Source organism: Teleopsis dalmanni, chromosome 2 (genome assembly GCF_002237135.1).
Source record: "Teleopsis dalmanni isolate 2A chromosome 2, ASM223713v2, whole genome shotgun sequence".
Lineage (NCBI taxonomy): Eukaryota > Metazoa > Arthropoda > Insecta > Diptera > Diopsidae > Teleopsis > Teleopsis dalmanni.
In genome coordinates, this window is record NC_051847.1 from 121,708,832 (window position 1) to 121,721,360 (window position 12,529).

General features: G+C 30.5%; 2 protein-coding genes across 2 annotated transcripts in view; one reads left to right on the forward strand and one right to left on the reverse strand.

Annotated features, from left to right (window-relative positions):
* The first annotated feature begins 4,532 nt into the window (after nt 1–4,532).
* Nucleotides 4,533–12,529, forward strand: part of LOC119675606 (protein Lilipod-like) — an 8,281-nt gene continuing 284 nt past the window's right edge. The window contains exons 1-7 of the mRNA XM_038086812.1: nt 4,533–4,711; nt 4,777–4,916; nt 4,978–5,208; nt 5,392–5,460; nt 11,365–11,981; nt 12,050–12,281; nt 12,348–12,524. Coding sequence (XP_037942740.1) covers nt 4,548–4,711; nt 4,777–4,916; nt 4,978–5,208; nt 5,392–5,460; nt 11,365–11,981; nt 12,050–12,281; nt 12,348–12,524 — 1,630 coding nt within the window. The 5' untranslated portion in view covers nt 4,533–4,547. The remainder of the gene's footprint in view (nt 4,712–4,776; nt 4,917–4,977; nt 5,209–5,391; nt 5,461–11,364; nt 11,982–12,049; nt 12,282–12,347; nt 12,525–12,529) is intronic.
* Nucleotides 6,969–8,802, reverse strand: LOC119677464 (tetratricopeptide repeat protein 12-like). Its single transcript, XM_038088813.1, has 4 exons — nt 8,621–8,802; nt 8,337–8,552; nt 7,396–7,518; nt 6,969–7,267 (listed from the first exon to the last, which is right to left on the reverse strand). The coding sequence occupies exons 1-4, from the start codon at nt 8,743–8,745 to the stop codon at nt 7,048–7,050; spliced, it is 684 nt and encodes a 227-aa protein (XP_037944741.1). The 5' UTR covers nt 8,746–8,802; the 3' UTR covers nt 6,969–7,047.

A 12,529-nucleotide genomic window follows, 5' to 3' on the forward strand; every position in this document is an offset into this window, starting at 1 on the left:
AGACTATCTGATTAACAAATTTTATTATAGACTATTGTTCAACTTTTTATAATGATATTATCAATTCTATGACGTTTTATTGTCGAAGTTTAATTTTTTACAAAAAAGTGTGTTTTTATGGGTTCAATAGCATTCATGAAAACGAGGTTTGTGTTTAAGAAATTGTAATTTATTTTTTAAAGTAAACAGTTGGACTTATTTTCTATTTAAAAATTATAATTAATAAAAACAAATTGGTAGCTACAATAATGAACGATCTAATATTGAGTAGTGCTAGATGAATACAAGGTCTAGCTAGAAGGAACAATAATTCGAAAATATGGCTTAAAATTAAAACTCTAAATTAACGAAGTGGTAACAATCGAAAAACATTGTTACTGATATGACATATTATTTAACCGGTTAATGAAGACTCTATTATAATTCCTCCATTTGCATATGAGAAGGTCGTTTCATTATCGGGATAGAGTTGAGGTACATAACATACTACTTTCATTTACGCTATCATCTCAACGTCACAAGTCTGTGTTATTCGTGACAATAAATTTCTTGTCAGATTCTACACAACCACCAAACTGTAGTCCAAGCCAAGAAAGAGGGTGAGTACTTATCATTTTGGTGATTATGATATTGTTGACGAAATACATTCTATATTTTTTTAAACATGAAAAATGTCTACTGCTCGAAAAATGTCTACTATAAAAGTTAAGATTTGTTGAGTATTTATGGTCCATTAAGAAAATCCATCACTAGAGTCTTTATTATTATATATTGATAACTACTGTTTTAATTCTTTATTTGTTAAAACCTAAGAGAAGTAAAATTAATTTATATTATTTTAAATTTATTTTTCAAACTTTACCTCTCTTTCAGGCGGTATCCTTGGGTAGTATCTTTAAAAGAATTAATCAATCTCTAATTAGATAAGATCGGTAGTCCAAATAGTCGATTCAATAGGCACAATGCCTGTTAAATATAATTAGTAGGATAGGACTTTCTAATTCAGTTATTTAAAATATTTTTTGATCAGTCTAGCAATGTGGAATCACATTTTGGCTTCCTTATGAATAAACTTTCCATACATTCTACTCCATTTCATTCCTTTCTTAGATAAAATACTTTTATTTTCCTTAATAGAATATAATATATAACAGAAGTAAAGTGGGGTTGCAACCAATTTAAGCTTATAACAAAATAAATATTACAGAGTTTTATTTTTTACTATATTCCTTTGAAAAAACCTGGCAAACACCCATGCTTGAATTTGAATTTTTGTCTTATCTGTGTTTGTTTATAGATCATTCAAATTTGCAATGCATCATAAGAAGTCGCATAAAATTTTTCATTTATTACTGCTGATTATTAAAAGCCGGTTTTATCACTTCGTATGTATTGTGATCGTAAACTAAAATTAGGAATACTCTTATAATCTGTTTAGAACCTGAAAGATTTCTTTATTTATGACTTAATCAATTTAAAAAAATGGTGCAACTTCTTTTCTGAGTTATTCGTTTATAACTTCGTTACCCTAAGTTCCAATGTATCATTTTACTTATAAAGTATTACTTCCTTAAACATCCATCGGTACCTCCTACTAAGTCACTATATTGAGTTTCTATATAGTATTATATGTAAAATAATATGATATGATAATGCGAATTTAACATTTCTCTGTGTCCTTAATTTGCTAAAGCTATAGTGGCAAAATACCCATACGAGTATAAAACTCAAAAATAAAAAATTAGAAATAATATATTCTTTTACTACTTCTGCCTGTAGATTTATCAAGTAACCTGCGTATAATAAATCATTGATTTTGATTTTAATTATTGATAAAGATATTGTTAGGTACTATTACGTCTGAAGTCTACACCTGAGGGGTTAAAGTACAACAGATTCATTAATTTTTTGCAAACGTATTTACAACTTTTGAAAGTTAATTTCAATTTATATTTATATTGATTAAAGTTACTGCACTAAAATTATTGCAATTTATATTTACATTATATTGTATAATGGAATTCCTTACTTACTGACGGTAGTTTTTAGCTGAGTCTGATATTAAAAATTTCTCAACAAAATATATTATGACATAAATTCGAAAGATTGATTGGAATGTCTTTTGAATTAAGTATAAAAGAATTACTACTATTTTTTGTGCTATTATATCCCTTTTACGATTTTAACCTTTACGACTGACAACTTTTTTGAAAATAGCAAAATTACTTTTTTTTCAAAAAATAGTTAAATATTTTCTTTTGGAACATTTTCTAAAACTTTTTAAGAGTAAAGAGATATTTGTTTTTTAAATATCTAGCATACGAGTCATCTAGTAAACTAGTATACGATAGTGTATACGATTAATGAAATAACATTTTAAGAAATTATGAATTCATGCCAAAATTAAATAAAACTTACAACTAGCTAATCTTGTAATATAAAAGAATTATGACATAGACATACAGTTGAGTTAAACAAAAGATATTTTGTGTTATATTGACTCAAAAGATAACGTAGGCAGGCGAGACATTTTTCTCAGACATTATTAAGAATTTTATCCGCATTATCTCTGTACTACCTCAGGTTAAATCAAGAAATTACACAATGTGACTAAAAGTCAAATCTTTCAGAAAGAGAACATTGTATCTGAGCAACCTCAATGTTTGGAAGATGGTGCTAAGAACGGAGATGTTACCAATTTTAATTGCAAACTATATTTCCTTCTGTTGCAACTTTGCCTCGGGCGTTTTTTTCAATCGATTTTTGTATATAAGAATTGTATAAGAATTCTTTGTAAGATTCGTGGTCTCTCATTTGCTGATCTTGAACCAAGAACGCAATCTGTTAAACATCCTTTTATTAAAATAGTTAAAGGAAAGCCTGGCCGGATTTTTAACTATTGATGAATTCCTCAGTACATACTGAAATATATTATTCAACATTATTAAATAAATTCAACAAGACAATTGGCAGAAACAAAAACAATTGGCCCGATTTTTAAAGGTAAAAAGCTGTGTATCAACATGAGCGTTTTGCTCTCAATGCTGTTCTTGCGGACCAGGGAAATATTCCTTATGTTTTACAAGTGCTGGTAACATACTCAATATATTTTTAGGATCCGGTTTTAATATTTTCTCAAAAAATAAAAAATCATTTTGTTCGTGCCTATATATAATATTATATATTTATCGGAACATTAACATACGTTGTACTTTAGATATATCTAATGATAAAATGTTAAATAGTTCTTTAATTTTTTAAATGTTGCTAAAGGTGAAAGTATTTTATAAACCGGTGCTTCTAAATATATGTATGGTCGGTTAAGAAATTCTGATCTATACAATCTACAATCTTTGATCTATAGCTGTGGTAAAATGCACGAATTACATAAGGGACAGAGCCCTGAAGTTATATGCGAAAATTGGTAGGCTATCATACTTACCACTATCTAATCTTAGAGTAATCACTCTCCGCACGGGGAGGTACGCCGATCTTAGATCAATCACTGAATAATCATGTAGCTTATAGCCAATACATAAATTAGTTAATGAGATGGGTGGGACCCTGTAGTATCCCCAGCTATCAAAGAGTAAAAGTACCCAGTTGCGCTGATTCGAAAAAAGGATCAACATACATTTTGAATGATTTGGCATTCACTTATTCATCCAGTAACTGCTTTATTGAAAAAACTGTGTTATCGGAATAATACAAAATTATTTTTAAGGTAGAGGACTTCATTACTGTTCGAATTCTTCCAGAGTTATTTGTTTCTGTTTCTTTATTTCATTTAGTCTCAATATTTTAAACTAAATAAACCTTAATATAATCCTCTCATCAATCTTTCCCTTAACATATCTGGCACTATATTTAAAAATCTTGCTTTTTTTATCATTTTGATTTAATAACAATAGTCTAGATTGCATACGACAGACGTCTATTTAACGTTCGTTATTCTATGCTATATATATAGATCTCTATATTCTGACAGTTTTCTTAAAACTTTATCTTGGAATGTATATAAAATATGCATAAATAAACCTATGTATTTCTTAACATAAATAAAATGATATAATGGATTAATTTTAAAATTGTAATCGAGTGTTATCGATCCTACACCATCTACCCCTTCGCTAGAGTTTCAAATATAAAAGTTTCGCTTAACTCAAGTGCTCCAATGACGACGGATCTATCGAATCGAATTAAGAAATTAAAAAAAAAACATTTTGTTTCGTTTACGTAAATAAATAATGCAATGCCTTTTCCATTTAAAAAGCTTTTATTAAATTGCTTTACACACTACACGATAACAGATACATTATGGCTACATTATGTCATAGAACCACCATCCAAAAGAACTGTTGGAAAAATTCAAAAAATTTTAATGCGTTTATTTCATAAAAAAAAATCATTTTTAATTAAATAAAAATAAATTCAAATGCAATCTATGGAACACTTTAGTGGCCTAAATACAATGCTTTCGTATTTCCACTTGTGCAGTCTTTTATGTATCTTTGTAATAAAAATGCTTAAACTTTCCTTTGGAATAAATGTTGATATTAATGGATTTCATATTTTCGATTTTTCAGATATTTCTGTTATTATTAATGTCTCTCTACTTGGCTTCATATGCAGTAGTATCACGCTTTCGGAGAAAAGATCGTGATGATCTATTTTCTAATGATGAAGATGAAGTATTGGTATATCGCATAAGGTAAGTGTTAATTTGGCTTTTTGTCACATTAATTATTATTATTATTTTTATTGATTTTTCTTTAGCTCTTGGTTGTGCACTTTTTCGATGGCGATTGCTGTAGGCGCCGCCCTACTACTGCCAGTCTCCATTGCCAGTAATGAAGTTTTATTATTGTATCCGAATAGTTACTATGTGAAGTGGTTAAATAGTTCATTAATTCAGGGTAATTTTTTAAATTATACAAATTTTAAGCCAATTTTTATTTAAATTTTCATTTCTCACAGGCTTGTGGAATCACATATTTTTGTTTTCGAATTTGTCGCTATTTGTGTTCTTGCCATTCGCTTACTTGTTCACCGAATCGACTGGATTTTTTGGGCATAAAAAGGGCATCATTTCACGTGTCTATGAAACGTTTACTGTGTTCAGCTTGCTAGCTAGCGTGGTACTAGCTTTAGCTTATGTACTTTCCGCTGTTATTGATCCGAAAAGAATTGGATTTTTATCTGTTCTTAGTAAGTTGTTATGTTCTTACTGCACTCAAATGAATGCAAATGAATGTAAAAAACCAACATTATTTGATTTAATAATAAATGAACTTTCCTATGAAATTAATTTAAAACAGGAAATGAATTTATTTTCGTCTAATTTAGATTGCAAACTTTTACTTATTTTATTTTTCCCGTTCTGCTTCACAGATTTGGGCAGCGTACATTTGCCATTTCTATATTCTTGCGTATCATTTCTGGGAGTGCTGTTATTGTTGGGTGAGTATATACATTGTTTGTAGTTAGTAACTTTCATGTGTTGAGTTATACTTCATCAAAAATAACATATACCATATATAAAGTAAGATAGGTGTTAAGAATATTTTATTAGAATGAAACAGTTCATACGCAGTTCTGAAGTTACTCAAGAAAAAGACAGTATAAAGGGTGGTTATTGCAAATTTAGGACTTATAAATTTAAGGTTGTGAAAGGGAGTCTTCTAAAAAATCTTTAACAAAAGTAAAAATTCTATGCAAATGGATTTTTGAATTTCATAGTAAATTAGTAGTATATTATGGCGCTAAGTTTTATAACAATATATTAATTAGTGTGCTTTGCAATTACAATTATTAAATAATAGGCTATGAATGCACCCCGACGTAAAAGATCTATTGTGCACTTAAAAACCCAATTAAAACAATTCTACACTATTTATATATCTCCTAATTGCTGTGGGCTTAATTTTACCTACTTGATTTGACACCAAGATCCCAAGGTATTCAAGTCTACGTCTAGCTACCGCTGAGCAGTTGCATAGAACATGTTTTCATGTTTTCCTCTTTTCATGACAGAGTCGACAGGAATCATTTTCTACCGAATCTATATTTTTCATGTGATAATTAAGTCTGCAGTGCCCTGTAAGTAGTTCAGTGTAGAATTTAAAATCGTTTCTGCTAATGTTAAGGATAGTGTCAACTCCTGATCCTGAGTTGTTCACAAGCAATGAAACTTCTTGACTGTCGCATGCCTGTGTAGGTTTTCCAGTATTCAAATAGACTTTGTTTCTTCCGTTCACATATTTAGTTATTTGTGTAGCTATTTGTTACCCCACAGAAAGGCTATGGACCAATGAAAGAAGTACATGCATCCTTTTTTCCTTTTTTTTTCTGCCATTTCATTGCCCTCATGCCACTCATGTCCCGGTACCCACATAAGAGTAACATAGTTCCTCGATGCTAGAGTATTGACAAGTTGAGAGCATTGCTAGACCAACTTTGATTGGAATGAAGAGTTTGTTAAAAATTTCAGAGCTGCTTGGTTGTCCGACTAATGTGTTTATGACTGTCAGTTTTATTAGCTTAAACCGAATATATTATACGATTTTAACTAGGGATAATCTATTGGAACAATAAGTTTGAACTAATTGAGCTAACGATTAGAAAATAGTTGGAAAAAACTGTGAGCACTGTATCAGTATTGTAACAAAGGACGAGGCCATTCTTACATAGATAAAAACTAACACGGATTAATTTAAAATAATTAATACATATAATAAATTTCTTTACATAAATTAAGAGATTATCTATTAGAAATCAAATAACAATGAAATCGTGATGTCGTTAAAACTACAGCATATTTGTAAAATTTTCTTACAATCTCATATCAGCTTCCATTTAACATTTCTAAACTATTTTTAATTTCGCAATAAATTTATTGTCAAAAATATTTGAATTTGGTATGTCTAAAAAATTAATTTCATTTTGGAATTCAAATAATCTTAAATATTATGGAAACATACTGCGTATACATACTGTTTTAATATATAATTGAAAAAATCTGTAAAAATGTTTGTAAAAATAAATTATTTAAAACTGTCCCATTTTAATTTTTTCAACAAATCCGTCAATGTATTCATGCTGTTTAGAGTTATGCTTTTTGGCGAACTTTACGTAGTTTTCAAAATTCAATTCATCCCCCAAACGCTTATATGCGGCTGCACCATAAAGCCAGGACCGAATATTTCGTTCCTCCAATTTGTTTAAAACGAAATTGCAATCAATCACAGCACGTTTAAAGTTCTTAAGCCTAAAATAACATAAAAAATTCAAATAAGGAGTGTTGGTTTGATTTAATTTAAATAATTATAAAATTTAATTGAATACATAATAAAAAAAATAGTATATATATTAGATTTAATTTTATCAAACACTTACTTAATGTAAGCTAATGCTCTATTATTATATAAAATTGGACTGTCCTTGACGTGATCAATGGCTTGAGTATACATAGTAATAGCTTTCTCATAGTTTGGCTTACGAAATGCTTCATTCCCTAGTCTAAAAAAGACAAGAATTTGTATTTTTTGTTTACTGGGTGTGGTCAATTAGAAACGAGAATATCTAAATTCCATCCATCGTATCTTCTTTATCTAATCTAGTTTTGTTTTGAATTGGATGCATTTACAATAACATAGACGTACGAACGTGCAGGTCCGAATAAGTCTGTTCTTCAAGCGACTGAACGCTAGTGTGGCTGCACGTTTTTCTGTGACTAAATGTTGGAACAAAAAATTATCGTAAAATTGTGGTTCAAAAACGTGAAAAACGCTTGCAGGAGGGTCAAGAAGTCACTGAATATGACTAAAGGTCATAAATAACCATTTGAGGGGCTGCTAAAGAAATAATTATGTCAAATTACACATACGAAGTGATTTTTACAAATATTTAGGGCATAAAACTAGTAGCAGCAAAATGTGTTGCTTATCCAACATTTCATTATAACACAATGGGCCAATTTGCCTAAATGGATCACCTAGGGATCGCCGGAATAACCTAACATTTCATTAAATAACATTGAATATTGTCACAACAATTCCAATTTTTAGACTTGGGACCCTGTGAATTTTTTATATTTTTCAAATAAATGGGTTAATATTTTTAAACAATAACAGATGCCTTGAACTAAAGATGACCAGATGACTAAACAAGCGTTTCAACAGTGTTTCCACAAGTTGGAAACTACGATGGCTAAACATTAAAGGAGGGTATTAAAAGACGAGCTGTTTTGTATGAATTAAAGAAATTAATGCAATTTGTTAAAATTCAAGATTCTCGTTTGCTCTTGATTACAACTCGTAGTTTACATAAAAACTTACTTTCGGAAAGTTTGAGCTATACGTTCACGTTCTTGACGAGCTGCAGCACGCTGATCCGCATCTTGTTCGATTTGTTGCATAAATGTAAATTTATCGAGTTGGGTTGGCACTAAGTTGGGTTTTGGTTTCAAAGGAAAGACTTTCTTATTAATTACAGTGCGATCCTCTTTAACTTGAACTATTAGGTTGTCCTCAGTGATGTCATCAGGAAAAAGACTAATGTAAATAAAGAAATAAGGTTATTTTAAACAGATTTTTCAATAAACTTAATTTTTTTTATTTACATCTCTGTCTTTACTGGAGCATCCGCATCTGATTTTCCAATGCTGCTCATATCATCCAGTAGTTTGACAACTTGATTGACTTTGGATTCGAACTCGAGAAAATCTTCATTCATTTGATTATTCATTTTTGCAATTATTTATTTAGTTTACAATGCAAAATAAATTTTTTTTTTTAAGTTAATTTTTCAATCTATATATTTATCAAATTCTTAAAATTTCTATAAAATCAGTTTTAATATTTATTATCGTTGATTACTATGACAATGTTAAACACTGTTGCCATGATCACCAGGCATAAACATTTGACATGTTCAAATTTTTTTTTATTTGGATAAGATTTTTACTTCGAATATTTCACAATAAAACTAAGGGCTATGTTATGTAGACTGTTTTGGGCACTGCAAAATTGGCTCTATGGGGCTATGCCGAAAATGCATGTTATGTAGACTGTCACATCAGTATTGCCAATTTCGTATTTTTACAATGTTTTGGTACTTTGTGGTTGCGCCTAAATTTAAAACGAAATGTCACTTTCAATATGCCACCAAAAATAACCAGAGAGAAAAAACTCATAGAGGCTGTAATAATGTTAATATATTATTATATATATATTATATCAAAACATAAGTAAAATTTACACGAAAATTTGCTGATGGGACGCACCTATGTACCTATACACACTGTTACTTAAAGTTACTACAAGTAGCTCGTGAAACAGACCTATTATCTTATAATAATTGTTGACAGTACTTACAAAATTATATGCCTTTTCTTAAAATCGGAAGATGTAATACTTAGATTATTAACAGTTTATAAAATAGGCTATGTTGCTTCCTGACATTTTTTCCTTAAAAAGTGTTAAAATTGTAGTAATTTGCTCATAAAAGACGCAAATTCTGACATTAATTACTAACAACACTGCTTTGCCTAGGTGCTGAGGCACATATAGCCTCGCACTCATGCCGACATTTGAACCGACATATTGCTTTTTCTCTCACTCTCAATTTCTCACTCTCTCATGCCGTGCCCGAGACACTCTGCAAAACATGGCTCTAAATTGTACCGTCAGTTACGACGATAGTGACTATTTTACTTAATAGAGACTATTGTATTCGATAGAGAGGTTTCGAAATGTAGTGAACAACAACAATAAAAATTCTTTTTTATTATTTTTAATTAATTTAATTTTTGGCTGACCATACAGCAGTTTCGAGTATTAATAAATACCCATCATCAGTGGTCAGGAATTATTTCTTTTATTTAATTAATCATAAATAAGTTTTTGAGACTGCAACTATCAAGGGTTGAACTCGTACCCTGTCAAAGCTTAGAGTCAGCGTTCGCGTTAGGTTAGCTAACTGCTTAAAAGACATCGGCTTCGTCGATGTCAACAATCTATCTATATACTCGATTCAGGTTATCATATTTTGATTATAATAAAAGGTACTATTATTGTTTTATATCCCATATGAGAGTCTTGAAAGAATAAAAATTAAAGGATTACAAGACAAACACTTGAGATGAATTGGTAATGAATGAAAAATGGTTAAAGAAATATGCAAGATATAAGTTGTGGGAAAAGAAGAAAGTTGGCAGTATATTAACACTAACTTAAGTCGAGAAAGCTTAAAATCTCAATGAGGTGAAGCAGTATGTCAAGTGAACTGAGTTGGGTTGGAAAATTAATTGGCGACTTAGTTAGGTAATTTAGTTGTTTTTGCACGAAAAAGACGTATTTAATCGCTGCAAATATCTGATGAATGCCTGTAGCAACTAGAGTGGGTTAATCTTTGTGCATACTCAGCATCATTGATGTTGTGTCCATTGCAGTAATAACTTATTTGTATTCTTTTTTATTTCTTGCCATTTGACTGTATTGAAACGTCATAAATACTATATAGTGAGTTCAAATAACCCTGTTATACCTCGTTAAGCTTATATGAAATTAACTTAAACGATAATTAGTGGAACAATATATCTGAATATAGAACATGAATATAGAGGAAAATCTATTGAGACTGGATTGCAGTTTGTAGTAGAACAGATTGAGAACTATTAAAATGTTTACAAAATTACTTTGACCGTCGTGGTGGATAAGATGCATACAGCCACATTCAATCAATAGCTAGACTAAGTGAGATCGTAATACTCCCGTCTACGATTTTTAATCATAAGTAATTAACTCTAGTTGTGTTCGTAATTATTCTATCCCAATGGAGAAATGTGACCCCAACTACAACAATTGTAGCAATTATGTAATTAATTATTAATTAGTTATTTTCTGAATTCGCTTCACCCAGTCGTCAATCTGAATCTGAGTTTAGTTTAAGAATATCATTTTTTCTTCTCTACTTTTCTTTATTCTATTCTGTTTTCTACTTTTACAGCTCACTCGCATTCAAGCCCACCTTGTGTATGTGTTACTTCTAGGTTTACAACAGGATTACGAATTCCGTTGTTTCTGTTGGTGGTTCTTAAGTTCCTTAATAATGATTTGTGTAGTATAAATATGTTAAATACTTCCTCAGTTCCAATATAACACATATACAGTAGACTCTCGCTAAAATAAAAGATATGATGTATTTTACCATATATGCAGCTATTGTTATTTGAAGAGTCTGCTGTGTATGTAAGTTATAATAACAATTATCAGCAAACGGCAAAATCGTTAGAGCTATAAGCTAAATATATATAAAAACATTTAAAAATATATTATTTTATTTGAAAAACTATATATTTTACAGTCTGCACTCCATTCGGCTTTGTGCGCTTGTTTGGCGTTGTGGGTCAAGTACTTGTTAAACCTCATCTGTTGCGAGAAGTCAATGACAAATATTACATTTTTCATGTGGAAGAGGCTAGTGTTAGACGTAAGCTGACTAAACGAGAAATGGAAAATAAAAGTAAAATCGGAAGACTAAATGGATTCAGTTATAATGGATTAAATACTAGTCAATTGAGCAATAGCAGTTTCAACGACAGCAATTTCAATAGTAGTCATTTAATAAATAATAGCAATAATAGAAACGAAAGTCATGGAAGTTACAACATTGATACTAGCTCGCCGCATGAATTTAACAGTAGTTATTATCATCCATCTATAAAAACATTATATCAACGAAAACCAATGAACGGCGAACTAAACGACGAAGAAGCCGCACTCAATGAAAGACTGAGAGAATTGGAGTCTGAACGCAAAGAACTGGATAAATTGCGTAAATCTTCAGCATTTCAACGTAATTTTGTATATCCTTTTGCAATGTTACTGTTGTTATTCCTAACAGGCGTTACTATTTTGCTTGTTGTGCAGAACACACTCGAGTTACTTATTGGTATCAAAGCGCTGCCATTAAGTACGAGGGTAAGCATTATTCTATTGCTTTCGTTGTTAAAAATCGGATATATCTTATTTTTACCTTTTTTTTGCAGCAATTTACACTAGGCATAAGTTCATTGTCCAAACTTGGACCCTTTGGTGCTGGCTTAGAGGTTTTCCTAATATTATACTTAGGCGCAACCTCTGCTGTGGGCTTTTATACGATGCCATTTATGCGCCATGTGCGTCCACAGAAACGTAGAACTTCACTATCTCAATTGATACTCAATTGCGCGTTAGTGTTGATATTAAGTTCAGCCTTGCCACTGCTCAGTAGAATAATTGGTAAGTTTAGGTGTAATATTTATAGTTCTGCTGATATCAATGTTTTTTTATTTTTTTTTTTCATAGGCATTACCAACTTTGATTTGCTTGGCGATTTTGGTGCTATCGAATGGTTGGGAAATTTTCAGATTGTGCTTTTGTATAATCTGGTCTTTGGTACCACAACTGCACTTTGTTTAGCCAATAAATTTACAGCAACGGTGCGACAAGAATTGTGCGCACGGTTAGTAGAGAACTATGTGATTTTT